The sequence below is a fragment of the Artemia franciscana genome, chromosome 20, assembly GCF_032884065.1.
Source record: "Artemia franciscana chromosome 20, ASM3288406v1, whole genome shotgun sequence".
In the NCBI taxonomy this organism is placed as follows: domain Eukaryota; kingdom Metazoa; phylum Arthropoda; class Branchiopoda; order Anostraca; family Artemiidae; genus Artemia; species Artemia franciscana.
Genome location: NC_088882.1, coordinates 6,008,898 through 6,030,965, shown reverse-complemented (window position 1 = coordinate 6,030,965; position 22,068 = coordinate 6,008,898). Strand labels below are relative to the sequence as shown.

At 36.5% G+C, this 22,068-nt stretch overlaps 1 protein-coding gene across 3 annotated transcripts in view; it reads left to right on the top strand.

Moving 5' to 3' along the window:
- Positions 1-12,573, top strand: part of LOC136040363 (transcription factor Sox-9-B-like) — a 67,725-nt gene extending 55,152 nt beyond the window's left edge. For all 3 annotated transcript variants that reach the window (XM_065724615.1, XM_065724616.1, XM_065724617.1), the window contains exons 5-7: positions 910-1,100; positions 3,437-3,625; positions 12,250-12,573. In XM_065724615.1, coding sequence (XP_065580687.1) covers positions 910-1,100; positions 3,437-3,625; positions 12,250-12,488 — 619 coding nt within the window. In that variant the 3' untranslated portion in view covers positions 12,489-12,573. The remainder of the gene's footprint in view (positions 1-909; positions 1,101-3,436; positions 3,626-12,249) is intronic.
- Positions 12,574-22,068: the final 9,495 nt, after the last annotated feature.

The following is a 22,068-nucleotide window of genomic DNA, read 5'->3' as shown; positions in this document are numbered from 1 at the left end:
ATTTACAATGAAACTGAATGATTGATAGGTCTTCTGGATAAACATATTTTTATTTTTCTGTCACTAAGAGAAATTAATACAGTCATAAATTTTACTTTTAATCTTACATTGCATTAATAGAACTATTTTTGTTAATAAAGCCCTTTTTTGAGTATCGATGGGGTCACCTCACTCAAAAGTCATATAGACCAAGTGGTCTGTCTTGCATACAACTTATGGATGTGTGTTTGGTGGCCTGTTTTGAAACTTATCAAACTTGATTGATTTTACAGATTTTCCATTATTTCTTGTGCTTTTTTCTCATTAAAAGTTACTTTACTATACCAAATGGAGCAAATTTGAAACAAAAAAAAAAACAATAAAATACTTTTGTATTCTGACCCCTTTACATAGGAAGGGGTCTGTGACGCAATAGTGTATGTTGTACACAATTGTATAGCTTATAGTCTATGTTACATCTGGTCTCATTATGGAGGAGGGGGTTCGAATGCAGTTGTAATGGCAGCGATTGCTGTATTTAGAAAGAGCACCGAGTGGATTTTTTTTTCTGTCATGTTTATTTCCTCTTCTATGTGTCTACCTTACATCGTACCTATGCAAGTGATTATCAATTATTTAGAGCAATTTTTCTAGCTGGGGGGCAAGAAAGGAGGGACTTGTTTAATTTTCTTTCAAATCTTGTTTGGAAATTCAGAAATCGTCCGCAGTGTCACTTGTTTTTAATAGTGTATGTAGAAGCGGAATGAAAATTTGTTCAACGACGCTCTAATGATCATTTATCGTAAATTAAAGGGGTTAAGGGATTACACTGGACGATCTTTTGGGCATTTAGCATGGTTAATTATGAACCATGTAATTGCTAATTGTGTAGAGTACCGTCTTTATTAACTCATATGTTATTTGTTTCAGCTGCTATAAGCATCTGCAGCCACAGCATGCCTTCGAACTGAACTCTTCGTCGATGCCTCCTATATCAAATATTGGCTACGTCACACCTTCCCCAGCAAATAGTTCAAAATCAAGCTGCACATCGTCAACCCCACCTCTCTCACCAGTTACTCAGCCTGGACCAAGTAATTGTAGTCAAGTTTCTCAAAATGGTAAGCCGTTTAAAATCATAGCAACACTCCTAATTAATTACAGAAATTTTTCTATAAATGATGACTGCCTTCTTAGGTCGATCCACCTTAGTTCAGAGCTCATGGCACAGGTCTTATCCCCTCTTTCGCCACAGAGAACGCCAGTTATGGACTAGTTAATCTTTAGTTATATTTCATTTTGAATTAATCTTCTCAATTCGAAGGGGGATCCCTGGCATGCCTTTAATAATTGACTTATTTTAGGGTTGCAACGGTATTGTTCTATTTGCAAAAGTTTTTTCTCTTTGATCTTAAGCTACCTTATTAGTTTAAGATTTTTAAGTTTAGTTTTTAATTTTGTTTAAGTTTAAGTTAAGTTAATTAATTTAAGTTTATTTTAAACCTTTTAGTTTAAATTTTTAGTTAGCTTAGTTTAACTAGCGTTAATGGCTTTCAGAGTACTTTATTTGATAACAAAATTGAAATATTTAATTGTAAAAGCAGAAATTATCTATAGCACCCACATAAATGGACTCCTTGAGGATCCTTGAGGCCGTTCAAAACTTTTGGTTAATTTTAGGGTCTTAATATAATACATATCCACTACATAATGTACGAGCAAATATTCAACATATGCCAAAAGATGCCAAAGGGTTGACACGGTTTGTCGCATTGTCTCACGGCATTGGTACAACCTAGCCAACTATAGATCTTGCTACGAGCAAGAGACATAAATTCAAGAAAATATTAATATTTTCATATGTACTTTAAATATACATCCAACATTTTGGATCCATAGTTTCTAAGTTTTCTTGATCCGTTAAAAAAAACTATGCTAATGCAAAATTTACTTTTCTAACAGAAATTAAAGGAAACATATAAGCTAAATAGTAGTCAGCATATATTGCCTGCTGTAGTAATTCAGAACTTAATTCCTACCGTATGATATTTTCATTTCAAATTTTAAGACATTTTTATTTCAAATTTTATTTTCAAATATTTTAATTCTTTGCCTATTTCTAAAACTCAGAATGTTCGATTTATTAGATTAATCCGATTTCCCAGAACTTATTTGGTTTCTGTTATAATTTCCTTTTTTTCAAAAATGCACTAATCCCCTTTTCTCACCCTTAGAGACTGCTGAAAAACAGAGCTTCTCACGCCACAATTTTTCTCAAATTTCTGATTTATAAAATATCCCTTCTTTGCAAAAAATTGTCGCTACTATGTGCCAAAAATATGTGACTTTTTCTCCTCCCCTGTAACTGTTTTTACTTTAAAAATTTTTTACCTCTTCTCTAATTTTTTTTGAATTCTAATGTTTAAAAAATATTTTTTCCTTTCCTATAAAATTTCGAACTAAAACATTTTGGATTAGACTACCCAAGTTGATATCTCTATAGCCAACAACTTTAGAGAAACTGGTAGAATTTGCCAACGAAAAACAAGCATTCAGGCCACAACCAATAACTAGAGTATCGCTGATCCAATTTTTAAGCAAATTTGTGTTGTGTTATCGAAACCAGGTGCCCTATCTCTCCTCTGTTATCCTTGCTCAATGCCCAGTGTTAGCTCTGAAATAGCCCCCATTTATAATTCATTATATGGAAAAGTCACAACTGTCATTACAATGTAGGCCCCTATCATCATCACTACCAAAAACATCCTTTACTGTCTGTTGTGCTGAAAAAGAGTCCATCTCGCATTTTCTTAGAAAAAGCGGTCGAAGGTAAAATATACTCTCTTCAGGATAAGGGCGTTGATTCCCAAGGGAAAACTTTATTTTTCAAAATCTAGGAGGAGGTAATAGTGTCGTTTTCAATGAATGTTTTTCAAAGAAAGTTGTAAGAAAATGTGTTTTTTTTAAACTAGGGGGCTAAGAATATCTCGGGGGTAATTGTCCTCGATGCCCCTCGCTCTTTTATATATTTATTCTCTGTCACATTTGTGGGGGCGTATTTACTTAGTAGGAGCTTAGATAGATTAGGAGCTTAGATTGACCAGCAATGATTAAAAAAAATTTCACTAATCCCTGCTGAAATTCCGTAATAATTCCCGCTTTTCTCTCTGATCAACTACAGTTTAATAAAATGAATTTACTCTATTTTTGATTTTTCAGCAATTGTGTGCTAAATTTAGCAGTAATAGTTTAAATTTTTGTAGAGTGGTTTCTCTGTACTATGTTCATCGTCATTATCGCTTTCATCATCCTCTCACCACCATTAATATCACCATTACTCTTCCCTTGATTTCTGTTAATGTGAAAAATGATCATCGTTGACATCATCTATTGTTGCCACTACTATAGTAAAATTCACGAAACACTTAGCACTCCATTAAATCTACCTAAATTCCAGGAGAGACAAGCTTTCGTCCAGATTACCGCTTTAATATGAATACAGCGACCATAGAAGACGCTTTACGATTGGATAATAATGAACTTGACCAGTACTTACCACCAGACTCTGTAGTACACCCAACTCAATCTGGATCAACGATGCCTGAGACACATTGGAACCAACAAATGCAACAGTGGTATTTTCCAGGTAAATTGATTTTTTTTTTTTTAATGTATCAAACAAATTTCCACTTTACTTTGTCTATTTGTTGGTAGAACACTGTCTCCTCATTTCACTTAAAACAATCTGTAAGACTTCGACGATTTTTGGTAGATATCCCTCAACCTGTAAAGATACTCAACCGAAAATAGTTCCTTTGCCTTCTTTTTTTGTCGGGAAACGGATTGGGAATATAGTAGATGTCCCGAAGAATCGTTAGAAGTGGAAACATTGTTGCAGAAATAGGTGTATTGACTCCGTCATGTTTCCTTCGATTTTGAGTTAGTACCCCTAACTAGTTCTGATCAAACAAAAAATGATGCTTAGAGTCACCAAATAAACTAAAATTTGTGTCTTGCAAGGATCATAAGTGCCATCAGAAGATATTTTGTGAAGCTGTAAACATTTAATTCAAATTTTGACTTCCACCTCACTGCAGTGGCGGATCCAGGGGGGGGCGTGGGGGTCGCGCGCCCCCCTCAACGTAGTGGTGGATTTGGGGATAATATTATGTTGTCATATTAAATATCATATATTTCGTAGAGGATGAACAGCTTTTCATTTTTTATGGCGGGGTGGTTTCTATAGCTTACTGTTTTTTGTATCAATATTTTTGCATCGTTTTAATTTCAACAGATTCATTAGAGCTTTAATCCTGAACGGATTTTAGATTGAATTTGCGACCATTTCCACAACCTACCTATGGTGTATAATCGTTGAGGTTTCCTTTAAATTGCTGGTATTTCTTTGTTCACAAGTTTATCGGAGTAAAATATTTTCTGCCCCCCCCCCACTAAAAAAAATCCTGGATCCGCCCCTGCTTCATTGTGCAGCACCCTTGTACCCTCCTAGTCCTAGCATCTTCCCTAGACTGATATACTGGTTGTCGAAGTGACAGAGGAGCGACATCCCTTCGATATACAAAGAAGTTTGCTGAAGTTAAGTGTCTGGTATACTAAGGTCACTTACCTATCTTTGTTTTTGTTTCACAAATTGGTAAAAAGGTCACCTTTGGGCTTATTGCCCATCCTTCGACAAAGATTCAGGGGAAATTTTTGATGACTTATGTTTAATCTCTGCCAAAATTAATGTCAAAAATGTAGCTGTTGATCAATTTCAATTGCTATCAAACCTTTGAACTGTGAAGAGATAAAACCAGTTAGATCAAATCAAACCATTGCACAATGAACAACAGGTGAAATTTTATTGCGTAATCTTTGACTAATATAAGACTTCAAATCGTGTCCAGTGGGTTGTACATCACAACCCAAGTTGTGATGTATCTAGCTACGAGGTAGTGATGAAATATTCTCTCGCGGGGCACTTTTTAGACTGAGAAAGGTATAGATGACGCAACTATTGTGAAATATAAGAGTGAGTTTCTGCATTCACGGTTTTCAAGGATACGAAACAAAAATCTACGAAACTTTAGGTATTTTTCTGCAAGAAAAATGATTTAAAATGCAAATTCGCAAACGCAAATTTAATCTAAAATCTACTGAGAGTTAAAGCTCTAATATATCTGTTGAAATTAAAATGATGTAAAAATATTGATACAAAAAAGAGTAAGCTATAGAAACCACCCCGACATCAAAAAATTAACAGCTGTTCACCCTCTACGAAAAACATTATATTTAACATGGCAACATGATATTATCCCCTAATCCACCACTACGATAGGGGGGGGGGGGGGCGTGACCCCCACACCCCGCACCTGGATCCGCCACTGCAGTGAGGTGGAAAAATGACCGTCAAACTGATTAACTTCTTATATTTACTTTAATAATTCGTGTGTAATGGAAAGCTGACAGACCAATATTCTCAAAAAGACAAGAATTGGATAAACTTGTAAAGCAAATCCATTTCGCTAGAGGAAATTATTGCAGGCAAGTAGTTTTGGCTCTAAATTTAGATTATTAAGATCATAACTTTAATAAAACACGGGTAGGTGTTTTTTTTCTGTTCCCCAGGGGGGATCGTATCAACCCATTGGTCCTAGAATGTCAAGAGAAGGCTCAATCTAATAGAAATAAAAAGTTCTAGTGCTCATTTGTAAGCGACCGAAAAAATTAGAGGGCACCTAGGCCCCCTCCCGCACTCACTTTTTTTCTAAAGTCAACGGATCAAAATTTTAAGATTGCCATTCTGTTCAGAATAGTCAAAAAACATAACAACTATATCTTTTGGGATGACCTACTCCCCCACAGCCCCCAGGGGAGGGGCTTCAAGTGTTGAATAGTGTTTACATACAGTAATGGTTACTGTCTTTATCTAACTCGCTCTTTACACTTAAGCACTTTTAGTAATTTTAACTATTTATTTTACGGCCTTTGTGATTCTGGTGTCATTCTTAAAGAATGGGACAAAATTTAAGCTTTAGTGTAAAGAGTGAGGTATTAACAAGGGGGCAAACCCCCTCATATACTTGATAAAAATATTTTTAATTTTTTAATTTATTTTATTAATTAATTAATAACCTATTAATTATTTTCCTTTATTGACTGCGACCTCTGTTTAATTTTGATGAAAATGAAATTTAAAAAATTACAAAATGATTACAACCGTTTGATAGGTTATTTGAAATTTTGCGCCCCTAAAATTTCTGTGCCCAGAGAAAGTGCTCCCTATGTTCCTCCTTGAAAATCGCCAAGGTAATTATAATCGTAACGCAAATTATTTTAATTTTTGTGACTCACCTTTACCTATGAACTAATACGCTTATGAATTATTTAGATTTTACTGAATTTTATTATCTGTTAAAATGAAAAAAAGTGCTTCAAGGTATAAGCGTGACATTCGAAGAAGAATTCACTCACTTCTTCTGCACCGATTAAAGACCTATCGTCATTGCTGATCTTCACACTGCTGTCAGAAGCTTGGCCAGCTTTTTTTTCAGTGTTGTTCCAGTTTTTAGGGTCTGAAGTAAATACCTGTTAGGGCATGGTTTCACGAACTTAGCGAGCTTTAGCTTTCTTTACCACGGAGACTATTTGACTTTTTACTTAATTTCCATTGATAATCAAACAGTTCGTGGTAACGAACTGTAGTGAGGAGCGACCCGGCTCAATAGTAACCAAAACTCTAAAAAATGTAATTTTGATACCAATACCTACATCAAAAGAATCGCATTTTAATGCTGATTTTAAATATATAAGTTTCATCAAGTTTAGTCTTACCCATCAAAAGTTACGAGCCTGAGAAATTTGCGCTATTTTCGAAAATAGGGGGAAACGCCCCTTAGAAGTCATAGAATCTTAACAAAAATCACACAATCAGATTCAGCGTATCAGAGAACCCTACTGTAGAAGTTTCAAGCTCCTATCTACAAAAATGTGGAATTTTGTATTTTTTGCCAGAAGGCAGATCACGGATGCGTGTTTGTTTTTTTGTTTGTTTTTTTTCCCAGGGGTGATCGTATCGACCCAGTTGTCCTAGAATGTTGCAAGAGGGCTCATTCTAACGAAAATAAAAGTTCTAGTGCCCTTTTTAAGTGACCAAAAAAATTGGAGGGTACCTAGGCCCCCTCCCACGCTAATTATTTTACCGAAGTCAACGGATCAAAATTCTGAGATAGCCATTTTACCCAGCGTAGTCGAAAAACCTTATAACTATGTCTTTGGGGACGACTTACTCCCCCACAGTCCCCATGGGAGGGGCAACAAGTTACAAACTTTGACCAATATAGTAATTTTTATATATAGCATATTAGCAATATAGCACTTTGACCATATAGTAATGGTTATTGGGAAGTGTACAGGCGTTTTCAGGAGGATTGTTTTGGTTGGGGGAGGAGTTGAGAAGAGGGGGATATGCTGGGGGAACTTTACATCGATAATTTGTCATGGGGGAAGAAAATCTCCAGGAAGGGAGCGCAGGATTTACTAGCATTATTTAAAAAAAAAACACTGAAAAAATAAATATGAAAAAGTTCTTTCAGCTGGAAGTAAGGAACAGCATTAAAACTTAAAACAAACAGAAATTATTACCCATTTGAGGGGCTCACCTCCTCCTAATACCTCGCTCTTTACGCTAAAGTATTTTTAGTAATTTTAACTATTTATTCTACGGCTTTTGTGATTCTGGGGTCATTCTTAATGAATTGGGACAAAATTTAAGCTTTAGTGTAAAGAGCGAGGATCTGACAAGGGGGCAAACCTCCTCATATATGTAATAAAAATATGAGAATACAAAAGTTCTTTACGTAAGCTAATTTATAAGTTACGTAAATCTTTTACTAATTAAAATATTCGTAAAAAATTAAAAGTTCTAGTTGCCTTTTTAATTAATAAAAAAATCGGAGGGCAACTAGGCTTCCTCCCCCGCTCTTTTTTTCTCAAAATCATTCGATCAAAATTATGAGAAAGCCATTTAGCCAAAAAAAAAAAATACAAATTACAACATTTGTATTTTTATAATACAACAAAAAACAAGTTTTTTTTTAACTGAAAGTAAGGAGTGACATTAAAACTTAAAACGAACAGAAATTACTTCGTATATGAAAGAGGCTGCTTCCTCATCAACCCCCCGCTCTTTACGCTAAAGTTTTTTACTGTTTTAAAAAGAAGAATTGAGAGACAGAGTCAGACTTTAGCGTAAAGAGCGGGGGGTTGATGAGGAAGCAGCCTCTTTCATATACGAAGTAATTTTTGTTCTTTTTAAGTTTTAATGTCGCTCCTTACTTTCAGTTAAAAAAAACTTGTTTTTTTTTATTTAATATCACCACAGGAGCAGAGACGAGGCCTCTCTTTTATTAGTGATTGAATCAAACAGTTCGTGGTAACGAACTGTAGTAAGGAGCGACCCGGCTCTATAGTAACCGAAACTCTAAACAATGGAATTTTGATACCAATAGTTACATAAAAACATTGCATTTTAATGCTGATTTTAAATATAGTAGTCTTACCTATCAAAAGTTACGAGCCTGAGACAATTTGCCTCATTTAAAAAAATAGGGGAAAACACCCCCTAAAAGTCATACAAAAGTCATAAAATCACACCATCAGATTCAGCGTACCAGAGAACCTTATTTTAGAAGTTTCAAGCTCCTATATACAAAAATGCGGAATTTCGCCTTTTTTGCCAGAAGACAAATCACGGATGCGTGTTTATTTGTTTTTTTGTTTGTTTTTTGTTTTTTTCCCGGGGGTGATCGTATCAACCCAGTGGTCCTAGAATGTCGTGAGAGGGCTCATTTTAACGGAAATTAAAAGTTCTAGTGTCCTTTTTAAGTTGCCGAAAAAATTGGAGGGCACCTAGGCCCCCTCCCGCGCTCATATTTTCCCCAAAGTTACCGGATCAAAATTCTGAGTATTGACCATAGTCGAAAAACTTAATGACGATGTCTTTGGGGACGACTTACTCCCCCGCAGTCCCCGTGGGAGGGGTTGCAAGTTACAAACTTTGACCTGTATTTACATAGAGTAATGGTTACTGGGAAGTGTAGGGACGTTTTCAGGGGAATTTTTTGGTTTGGAGGGGGGAGTTGAGTTGGGGGGCTACGTGGGAGGATCTTTCCATTTAAAAACTTCTCATGGGGGAAGAGACTTTCAAAGAAGGAAGCGCAGGATTTTCTAGCGTTATTTAAAAAAAAAAACAATGAAAAAATAAATATGAAAAGTTTTATTCTACTGACACTGAGGAGCAGCATTAAAACTTAAAACGAGCAGAAATTATTACACATATGAGGGGTATACCTCCTCGTAATACCTCGCTCTTTACTCTAAAGCATTTTTAGCAATTTCAACTATTTATTCTACGGCCTTTGTGATTCAAGGGTCATTCTTATGGAATTGGGACAAAATTTAAGCTTTAGTGTAAAGAGCGAGGTATCGACGAGGGGTGATCCCCCTCATATGCGCAATAAAAACATACGAATATAGAAGTTCGTTGCGTAAGCTAATACGTAAATTACGTCTATTTTTTACTAATGAAAATGTTCGTAAAAAATAAAAAGTTCTAGTTGCCTTTTTAAGTAATAAAAAAATTGAAGGGCAACTAGGCTTCCTCCTTTCTCAAAATCTTCCGATTAAAACTATGAGAAAGCCATTTAGTAAAAAAAAAATTAATATGCAAATTTCGTTTTAATTATTTATGTGCGGAGAGCCAAGATCAAAACATTCATTAATTAAAAAACGTCCAGAAATTAAATAAAAAACAAGTTTTTTTAAATGAAAGTAAGGAGCGACATTAAAACTTAAAACGAACAGAAATTACTCCGTATATGAAAGGGGCTTTTCCTCTTCAACGCCCCGCTCTTTACGCTAAAGTTTTTTACTGTTTTAAGAAGTATAGTTAAGAGGAAGAGTCAAACTTTAGCGTAAAGAGCGAGGCGTTGAAGAGAAAAAGCCCCTTTCATATACGGAGTAATTTCTGTTCGTTTTAAGTTTTAATGTCGCTCCTTACTTTCATTAAATAAAAAAAAACAAGTTTTTTTAAATGCAAGTAAGGAGCAACATTAAAACTTAAAACGAATAGAAATTACTCCGTATATGAAATGGGTTGTCCCCTATGAAACCCCTCGCGCTTTACGCTAAAGTTTTTGATTGTTTTAAAAAGTAGAACTGTGGCAAAGAGTCAAACTTTAGCGTAAAGAGCGAGGGATGGCGGAGGGGACAACCCATTTCATAAACGGAGTAATTTCTGTTCGTTTTAAGTTTTAATGTTGCTCCTTACTTTCATTTAAAAAAACTTGTTTTTTTATTTAATTTCTGGACGTTTTTGAATTAATGCATGTTTTGATCTTGGCTCTACGCACAGAAATAATTAAAACGAAATTTGCATATTAATTAATTGCAATTAATTGGAAGATTTTGAGAAAAAAGAAGCGAGGGAGGAGGCCTAGTTGCCCTTCAAGTTTTTGATTACTTAAAAAAGCAACTTATCAATAATACTTCAAATAATGCTAGAAAATCCTGCGCCCCCTTCATTGAAATTCTCTTCCCCCATGAGAAGTTTCTTCATGAAAATATCCTCTCACGTAACCCCCTCCCCCCCCCAAATCTCCCCCTAAACAAAAAATCCCCCTGAAAACGTCTGTACACTTCCCAGTAACCATTACTATATGTAAACACAGGTCAAAGTTTGTAACTTGCAGCCCCTCCCACGGGAACTGCAGGGGAGTAAGTCATCTGCAAAGACATAGTTAATAGGTTTTTCAACTATGGTGAATAAAATGGCTATCTCAGAATTTTGATCTGGTGACTTTAGGGAAAAAATGAGCGTGGGAGGGGGCCTAGGTGCCCTCCAATTTTTTTGATCACCTAAAAAGGGCACTAGAACTTTTAATTTCCGTTAGAATGAGCCCTCTCGCGACATTCTAGGACCACTCAGTCGATACAATCACCCTGGAAAAAAAAAACAAAAAAAAAAAAAAACAAACAAACACGCATCCGTGATCTGTCTTCTGGCAAAAAATGCGAAATTCCACATTTTTGTAGATAGGAGCTTGAAACCTCTACAATGAGGTTCTCTGATAAGCTGAATATGATGGTGTTATTTTCGTTAAGATTTTATGACTTTTAGGGGGTGTTTCCCCCTATTTCCTAAAACGAGGCCAATTTTCTCAGGCTCCTAACTTTTGATGGGTATAACTGATATTGATGAAACTGATATATTTAAAATCAGCATTAAATTGCGATTCTTTCGATGTAACTATTGGTATCAAAATTCCATTTTTTAGAATTTTGGTTACTATTGAGCCGGGTCGCTCCTTACTACAGTTCGTTACTACGAACTGTTTGATTAAAAAAAAAAACTTGTTTTTATTATTTAATTAGCTGAAGAGATCCATGATTTGTCGTAATCACTAACAATAAATGATTTTTGTTGTAAAGATCTCTAGATATCTACAGTATAAAGTGGCGGTGAAATTGTATACCTTAGTATCGAAGGGCTCGTTACTGTGCACTTCGAGGAAGTCATATTTGCCGATCCATTGACCGTATTCACAGATGGCCAAATCCTTAGAAGGACACACAGTGACACGGGATAGTTTGGGCTTTGGTAATGACTCTCTTGCTTTCCACAGATTGCGTTGTGGTCTGACATGCCAACGGGACAAATAGAAAATGGAAGGGAGTAAAAATCATCACAGTTTGTGAGTATAAGGTCCAATATGCTCCCCAAGAACGAGTGGGTATAAGCACTACTTGTTTTAAAGACAAACAAGATGAAAACTAACTCTTCTTAGTCTGGTTAAAGTCTCCTCTTATAATAAAAACTGGGCTACTGTATATACTTCACAGGTGATCAATAGTCGTTTGGAGGTGGACAACGAAGTCACCCCGGTTTCTGGCGCTTTCCATGCAATATATTGAAGCGACTATGGTTAATCGAGGTCAATTCTATTTTGAAGCTATAATTAGTTAGTTAATTTATTTAAGTCAGAATAGATTAAACTGCTACAAGGAGAACACTACTTCTCAGTAATAGCAATAGAAACCATAAACATAATTCTCTATTTTTCCATTCTTCTGTATTTTACTTTACCGTGTATTTTGCTTTTACCGTATCTTTCCCACAATGCAACCAAACAATATTTTCCTCGAAGGACTGGTCTTTTCTACCACCCGAAAACCAAGCATGTTTGACATTTTTTGTGTATTATTTTCCAGGAAATTTTTTCGGACATCAGAGAACAGAGTTGCAACAGAAACTACCAGTAGAAACTCCTGAAAATTCCCCAGAGGCAGAGCGAGCTAAATTTGAGAAAGCAAAACAACAACTATACTATCCAAATTATTACAGCCCACAGTTCTTCACAGGAGAAGGTTACCAAGGCAACTTTCAGAATTTCTACAATAGTTATTTCTATCCTCAGAAGAATCCAGAACACTACCATCCAAACATGTGATATAATCATTGAATTCTGTTGATTTTTATTTATTTTGTGTGTTTTCTTTAACGTATTGATCAAAATTATATCAGAGTATAAAATCTTTAGTTTTTACCAAACCATTCAACGCTAGTAAGCTTTGTGACAGTACAGAAAATGGTATATCCTGAAATATTGGGGCCTAGAACGAAATTAAAACATTTTTTTTTGCTTTTTTCCTTTTTTTAGCTAAGGACGTAATTTGGCTGCTCGTTATGTGAAGAGGCTGTGCAATTCTCATGGTGCTACCTCCTGTCCAAAAAAAAGAAAAAGAATTGATTTTCAGACGGGTAAAAGGAATGTCAAAAAAAGTTATTGCTATTGTTATTGTTGTTGGACTCACAAAAATGCGTCAGCGCTCAGCCCACAAAGGCTCATTACCTCCACACCCCAAAAGTCGTGATTCAGCTTGATTATCTTTTTTACCCTTGGTAGAAGAGCCTTCCTTGGTAGTTTTAAGGTGTCCAGCATTGTCTTCCCTCACCCCTAGAACTCTACACGTCTGCTTAATGCTGGTTTGGGTAGGTGGCATTCATACCTCAAAAGAGAGAGGAGAGTCACTCCTCTCTGGTGAGAGGAGTGCTCCTCCCTTTGGAGTGACTCTCCTCTCTCCGGAGAGAGGAGACTCACTCTCCGCTCATTAGCACTCAGTGGCAGACGGCACTTAATCCTCAGGACCGGTGCTAGGAGGTAAACTTCTTCTAATGACTCGGATTGCTCCTCAAAGGATCTTTTCTTGTGCCAGAAATCTTATCTTGTGGGTTCGAAAAATATCCTGCCTCATGACCAGACCCCGGGTGGGACGATTAGAGGCTAGACTGTGAATGAAACAAGCAGTTATATACTCCTATTGGGCCTAACACTTTCATGGGCGTCACGAGAAGCTTGTAGTCACTTCCCATTTCTAAGAAAGTAAATAAAATTCAAGAAAAAATCCATTTACCTAACAAATGCATTAATTTTTATGTCAGGGTTTCCAAGTTCATATTTTATCGTATTGGAAAGAATATTATACAGAGAACTATAGCAGTAACTAAGATTGGAACTTGATTTAATTTTTTTAGTTTTACTTGGTAACAATCATGGGCGTATTAGTTTATGATAGACAACAGACATCGTGTTTTTGCTACCTTGCTTTTCCTTCGGTCCCACTAGAGTTTATAATGTTTTCTAGAAATTTCTAAGAAGTTTGAAGCAGGAAAGCTAGTTATTTAGGACTGATCCTCTAAACTAACCGTTAAATTTCTATTTCTTCCGGAATTCCTGCAAGATATGTTGTGAGATACCGCCTCTACTGAGGACTTTGCTGATTCTAGGTGGGAGCAAAGGTGAAAGTTAAATTTGTAAATATCCACGGTGGCGGAGGAGTTGCAAGCAATGATCCTCCCCCCTTCCATCTATAGGTGGTAGAGCAAACCCGCCAGCACACCTCATAGCGGTGAGAGAGTCTAAACGTCACCTAGCTTCACGCCAAGCAAATTGACGGCCAAGGTGCTCCGGGTGACCCGTAGGACTGGGGACCCTGTTGTTAATCATACCCAAGAAACATCCAGAGTTATGTCAAATCCGTCTAACATGAGAGTGAATTTGGCAACGGAATTCCCGGCTTGAAGCAATGCGTCGAGGCTGGCGACATCGAAAAGTGAAATAGCTACCATCTTATCAAGAAGACAAGGACTGAACATCGGCTGCTGGAACCTTTGTTCTGTCAAATGTTCATTAACGCACGCCTTCGTAACCTAAGAATTTTAGCTATATAGCCTAGGCACACTCTGTTTTTCAGAGACAAGATTGAATGGACGAACGACAATTGACCTAATAGCCCCTTCGGGTAAAAAGCCCGTTCTGTTCAATTGTGGCCCAATGGATGGATCCGGCCTCACAGGAGTGAATAATCATGACACCCAAGATCGCATCAGGACTCAAAGACTATGAAGCAGTATCTGACAGAAATGTGATGGCCCGTTTAAAAGGTCAGAGTAATAACCTGACAATACTATCTGTATATACCCCTATTCATAACGCCCTTACCACTTGAAAGACAAATTATATGCCGTCATCCAACTGACTCTGTACAAATTTTTCACAAAGAAGTCCTCGTAATCGGTGGTGGCTTCAATGCCAGGATTGGTACAAGATTTACAATTCTGAATGGGCCATTAGCAACCACGGTTTGGGCGACCGTTTTATTAACGGAGTTAAGAGTTCTTACGGAGTCAATGCCAGGATTGGTAAAAGATTTACAATGTTTGCTATGCTGAATAACCTCAGTGTGGCTAATACATGGTTTAAACATAAACCATGCCATAATTACACTTGGAGATCCCCAAATGGTTGAACCTGCACCCAAATTGACTATTTACTCGTTCTCGTCGCTGGAAGTCAATGATAGAAGACTCAAAAGTATACTGAGGGTCGAACACTGGATCAAAAAAGTGGATCAGACCCTTTTTTGCTCAAATCAAAAGTTAGATTCAGACTCAGATTCAAAAAAATATCTGCAACTAGATGTATCCTAGACATAGAGAAACTCAACCTCCCTGAAATTAAAGAAACCTTTATGCTCGAACTTACAAATCGTTTTACGACCTTGCAAGATAATGACGGAGAATTAAAAACCAATCAAGCAATTTCTGAAACCGAGACAAGAGCCATGATCGAGCAAGAAAATTTTATCCCATCACTAAATAAAGAAAAGCGCTGGAATAAGTTCCGAAATCAATTGAAAGAGGCAGCTACAGAAATTCTTGGAGTAAGGGACAAAAACCCAAAAGATGGATTTCTCAGAAGACAATAGAACTCTCTTGAAGGAAGAAACAAATGACTGATGAACACTCTACTTCTTTTAAAGCACTCCGCAAAGAATGTCACAAATCTGCTAAGGCATACAAACAGGTCTAATTTAGCCTGTGAAATGGAAAAATCTGCTGCACGCAACGATTCACGGAAACTCTACCAGCTCCTAGACGAATCAAACGGAAAAAAAAAGCAAAGATCTACTCCCACGTGACTTAGTAAGGACAACAAGCTCCTCAAGAGCAAAGAAGATCATATCGAACGATAGTGTGAACTTACTTCGAGGAGCTCCTTTACCCACCAAAAAATTACCACCGCCAACCCATTCAATCCTACAACAGTTCTGAGTCACCATCCGTGTATGAAGATTGCAATATCACCCCTCCAAGCAGAGAAGAAATTATCCATGCCATAAAAACTAACCATGCTGACTGACCGTATTTCAAACAGTAGGCCGTACGAAAAATGTGGTTCAATCCTGCTTTCTAGGGCTATAATGAAAGAAAGGTTGAGGTGGCTAAGCCACGTTCTGCGGATGGAGGATGACAGATTGCCGAAGATTGTCCTTTTTGGCCAACCGCCTGGAGCTACATGGAAAGCAGGTCGTCCTCGTCTGGGTTGGGAAGATGTCATAAATAAAGATTTAAAGGAAATGGGAACTTCCTGGGAGGGTGTAAAAAGGGAGGCCTTGAATAGATTAGGCTAGAGGAGGAGCGTGCGTAGCTGTGTTGGCTTCAGGCAGCTTGATGCTGTAGTGAGTTATAAGTAGTAGTAGTAGTAGTAGTAGCAGTAGTAGTAGTAGTAGTAGGTAGAAATTACACTCAGCTTTCTAAAATCTGGACCCAGATAACATTACACTCTACTTTCTAAAATGTAATGGCATATATATCAAGCTGGTCTATGGTTCACACTTCTTGAAATTTGCTGATGATATTACTGGTGAAAACCATTTTTTCTGGCCCCAGATAGAAATTAAACTCAGCTTTCTAAAATGTAATTGCATATATTTCAGTCTGGTATAAGGTTCACACTTATTGAAAAACCGCTGACGTTGGACCTTTTGCATCGCTCTTTACGCCAAAGTTTTTTTTTATTGTTTTAAAAAAGTGCAGTTGTGACAGAGTCAAACGTTAGCGTAAAAAGCGAGGCGTTGCGGAGGGACACCCCCTTTCATATGCAGGGTAATTTCTGTTCGTTTTAAGTTTTAATTTCGCTCCTTACTTGCAGTTAAAAAAAACTTGTTTTTTTATTTAATATCAATAGAAACATCAAAAGAATTGGATTGTTATATGGACTTCAATTATCTAGGTTTCACCAAATTTAGTTTTACCCATCAAAAGTTAAGAGCATGAGAATATTTGCCTTATTTTCGAAATAAGGGGGGAAACACCCTCAAAAAGTCATAGAATCTTAATGAAAATCACACCATTAGATTCAGCGTATCAGAACCCGCTGCTATAGAGGTTTCAAGCTCCTATCTGCCAAAACGTTGAATTTTGTGTTGTTTTTTTTTTTGCCAGAAGGTTGATGACCGATACTTGTTTATTTGTAGTTTTTTCTTCCCAAGGGTGATTATATCAACCCTGTGGTCCTAGAATATCGCTAGAGGGTTCATTCGAACGGATATTAAAAGTTCTAGTGCCCCTTTTAAGTTACCAAAAAATGGAGGGCAACTAGGCCCCCTCCCACGCTATTTTTTTCCATAGTCACCCAATCAAAATTTTGAGATAGTCATTTAGTTCAGCATAGTCGAAAAATCTAATAAATATGTCTGTGAGGATGACTTAATCCCCCATAGCACCCGGGGGGAGGACTGCAATTTGTGGACTTTGCTCATTGTTAACATATAGTATTTGTTATTAGGGAGCATACAAACGATTTTGGGGAGGGCATTTTTTCTAGTGGGTGGGATTAGGGGGAGAAGGTTACGTGGAAGAAATCTTTCCATGAATAATTTTTCTATAGGGGAAGGGAATTTTCAATGAAGGGGTGCCATATTTTCCATCATTATTTAAAGAACTATCAGAAATTAAATAAAGAAAAACCTTAAAGGAAGGAGCAACATTAAAACTTAAAACGAACAGAAATTATTACGTATATGAGGGGGTTCACCCCCTCGTCAATGCCTCGCTATTTACGTTAATTTTTTTGTACTTTAAAAAGAGCTATTTACTCTAATTAAACCCTTTGTAATTCAGGGGTCATTCTTAAAGAATTGGAACAAAATTCGAACTACAGTAAAGATCGAGTTATTCACGAGCGGCAAACCCTCTCATATACGTAATAATTTCTGTTCGTTTCAAGTTTTAATGTTGCTCCTTACTTTCATTTGGAAAAACTTATTTTTTGAAGTTAGTAACCTGGAAAACATGTTGAATTAACAGTATAAATAGTTTTTATGAGTAATCATGCTACCTGTCAGAATCTTTCCCATTAATTTGAAAAGCTTTTCCACAAAACTAGTTTTTCAAAGAAAAGTAAATATGTCCATTAAACCAAAAATGAGTAGAAATAAAGTCAATTAATCCTCCAAGCGTAAATCCACCATAATTCATCATCATAAATAAATGAAGCTGAGTAGGACTGACAACCCCCCACCTCACCTTGCCTTCTGAACACCAGAACATAATTTGCACTTTACTGAAAACAAAACACATTTTAAATGCTTTCACTTTTTTAACTTTGTAAATAGTAAATTATTAAGACTTAAAGGAAAAAATATCAGTACCGTATATGTATATCAAACCACATAATATCTGCATTAATTTTTTCTCTCTAAAGTTCAAATTATGTGGAGCTGGTTGCCCTCCAATCACTTTTCTCTTGAAAACTGCACTAGAACCTTCAGCTTCAACGATAGCATCTGGGGCATAGTTAACAACCCTTTCCCTTGGGCTCAGAGTGGCTGTATCAACCCCGAAGGTATTATTATGTGTCATTGGGATTTTGGAAAAATATCCATGGCAAAATTTTTGATCGGATATATTTGTGGGAAAGAGGGCGTGGGGGTGGGCTAGCTGCCCTCCAAGCCCTTTTGACTCTTAAAAAGAGAGCTAGAACTTTCATTTCCGGTAGAATGAGGCTCCTCATCTTAGGAGCCTCATGAGTCCAAAATTTAACAGCCACTCCTTTCATGAAACCCTACATATTAACAACATGCAACTTAAGTTATAGCCCTTGCACGGAGGGCTATGGGTGGGTAAACATCCCCAAAAACATAGTTGCTGGATGTTTAAACAATATTGGACAAAATGACTATCTCAAAATTTTGATAGGATGCGCTTAAGAAAATTACGGGCATGGAGGGCTGGATGGTTGCCCACCAATCACTTTTGACTCATAGAAAGGGCACAATAACTTTCAGTTTTTAATCGAGTAAGCTTCTTGCAAAGTTTCTACGACGAAATTTTTACAAAGTACTAGAAAAAAAACATTATACCTACTTCGTTCTTTACTTAGACAGGGCTATTGCGCTTTCTATGCTTTACGGGTGCCGCCAAATAGAATCTTAAATTTCAATTCTCTTGATCGGCCCACACCCAAACTGGCTCGTGAAAGCGTTGAGTTGAATTTTTGTTTGTACATATGTATTTACTTAGTTTTCTCAAGTTCGTCTTGAGTTCAGAAAAGTTCATATTATTCAATTGACACTTTTGTCAATAAAAGCGAATTTCTTAAGCCCTATGTTGGTTATTCCCTTTACCTTGTTACGTTTGGTACGAGAGTCTTAGACGAGTTTTTAAAATATATTGAGGTGGCCTCTCCTTCGACCCCAAATAGGTTGATTTTACAAATCAACAAGGGTCACGATGACTCATTTAGGACAATCTAGAAAATGTAATTGAACCTTGAACCTTGAAGCTTTCATTGAACCTCTGAAACGTGCAACATCCAACACACAGTTTATTATCACACAGTTCGTGGTAACGAACTGTAGTAAGTAGCAACCCGGCTCAATAGTAACCAAAACTCTAAAAACGGAATTTTTATACCAATAGTTACATCAAAAGAATCATATTTTAATGCTGATTTCAAATATAAAAGTTTCATCAAGTTTAGTCTTACCCATCAAAAGTTACGAGCTTGAAAAAATTTGCCTTATTTTAGAAAATAGAGGCAAACATCTCCTAGAAGTCATAGAATCTTAATAAAAATCAAATCATCAGGTTCAGCGTATCAGAGAACCCTATTGTAGAAGTTTTAAGCTTCTATCTACAATAATGTGGAATTTTGTATTTTTTTTGCAAGAAGGCTGATCACGGATGCGTGTTTATTTATTTGTTTTTTTTGTTTTTTTTCCCAAGGGTGATCGTGTCGACCCAGGGGTCCTAGAATCTTGCGAGAGGACTCATTCTAACGGAAATGAAAAGTTCTGGTGCCGTTTGTAAGTGATCAAAAAATTGGAGGGCACCTAGGCCTCCTCCCGAGCTAATTATTTTCCCAAAGTCACCGGATCAAAATTCTGAGATAGCCATTTTATTCAGCGTAGTTGAAAAATCTTACAACTATGTCTATGGGGACGACTTACTCCCCCACAGTCCCCATAGGCGGGGCTACAAGTTACAAACTTTGACCAGTGCTTATATATAGTAATGGTTATTTGGAAGTGTACAGACGTTTTCAAGGGGATTTTTTTATTGAAGGGGAGGGGTTGAGAAGAGGGGGATATGTTGGGGGAACTTTCCTTGGAGACATTTGTCATGGGGGAAGAAAATTTCCATGAAGGGAGCGCAGGGTTTTCTAGCATTATAAAAAAAAAACGAAAAAAAATAAGTAAAAGTCTTTTCAGCTGAAAGTAAGGAGCAGCATTAAAAATTAAAACGAGCAGAGATTATCACGCATATGATGGGCTTACCTCCTCCCAATACCTTGCTCTTTCCGCTAAAGTATTTTTAGTAATTTCAACTATTTTTTCTACGGCTTTTGTGATCCAGGGGTCATTCTTAAGAAATTGGGACAAAATTGTAGCTTTAGTGTAAAGAGCGAGGTACTGAAGAGGGGATGAACCCCCTCATATACGTAATAAAAACATGAGAATACAGAAGCTCGTCACGTAAGCTAATTTGTAAGTTACGTATATCTTTTACTAATAAAAACATTCGTATAAATTAAAAGTTCTAGTTGCCTTCTTAAGTAACCAAAAAATCGGAGGGCAACTAGGCCTCCTCCCCGCTCCTTTTTTTTCTCAAAACCATTCGATCAAAACTATGAGAAAGCCATTTAGCCAAAAAAATAAATATGCAAATTTCGTTTTAATTATTCATCTGCGGAGAGCCAAAATCAAAATATGCATGCATTCAAAAACGTTCAGAAATTAAATAATAAAAAAAAACAAGTTTTTTTTAACAGAAAGTAAGGAGCGACATTAAAACTTAATGCGAAAAGAAATTACTTCGTACATGAAAGGGGCTGCCTTCTCATCAACACTCCGCTCTTTTTTGCTAAAATTTTTTACTGTTTTAAAAAGCAGAGTTAAGACAAAGAGTCAAACTTTAGCGTAAAGAGCAGGGCGTTCATGAGGAAGCAGCCCCTTTCATATACGAAGTATATTCTGTTCGTTTTAAGTTTTAATGTCGCTCCTAACTTTCCGTTAAAACAACTTGTTTTTTTATTTAATACTTTAAATAAAGCTTCTCATTGTTCTAAATTAAACGAAAATATTATTTCAGGAGTCGTTCCTAAAGAATTGGGACAGAATGCAAACTTTAGCATAAAGATCGAGGTGTTTTTGAGGAGTAACCTCGCTCATACACGTCATAATTTCTGTCCGTTTTAAGTTTTAATTTTGCTCCTTACTTTCAGTTGAAATAACTTAATTTTTTTTAAATTTCTGATCTTTTTTAAACAATTCCAGAAAATATGGCTACTCCTTCTCGGAAAAGTCCTTCTCTCCAAGGATTTATTATCTAGACAATTAAATTCTTGTGAAAATTCACCCTGGAGAATTACCCTTAGCTTCTCCACGGGTAAATTTCAGTCAGCAATGAGGAAGTAAGACATAAGAAGAGTTCAGTATGGGAATTCAATCAAATTCCCCTACTATAAGGCTTCCCCTGAAAAAATCACCCCCTTTAAACTTCCCCCCAGCAAAATTATACCTTTAGAAGATAGAACCAGCAGATATTCCTTCTCCCCCGAAAAATGTATCCATCCTTCCCTATAACAAATACTATATGCCAACAATCGGACCTTTCTCCAGGGGTCGTGGAAGGGTTATGATATCCCCAAAGGCACAGTTATTCGGCCTTTGAACTAGGCTGAACAAAATGGCTGTCACAAAATTTTGATCAGACGATTTTGAGAAAAAATGGGCGTGAGAGGGGGCCTAGTTACCCGCCATTTTTAGGTACTTAAAAAGCACACAAAATTTTTTAATTTTTTTTTTGAATGAGCCCTATCACGATATTCTAGGACCTCTGGTTCAATAGGAACACCCCTAAAAAAAACATTTATGATGGTTCTTCTGGCAAAAAAAAATTCCTTGTTTTTTCTGATAGGGACTTGAAACTTCTACAGTAGGGTTCTCTGATGCGCTGAATCTGATTATGTGATTTTCATTAAGATCTTATTACTTTTAGGGGGTCTTTACATCTTATTTCGAAACGTAACCTTTGATGGGTATGATTAAACTGAATGAAACTTGCATATTTGAAATCAACATAAAACTCTAATTCTTTTGATATGTCTATTGCTAGCAAAATTCCATTTTCAGAGTTTAGGTTACTTTTGAGCTGGATCGCTCCTTTCTTACAGCTTTTTACCA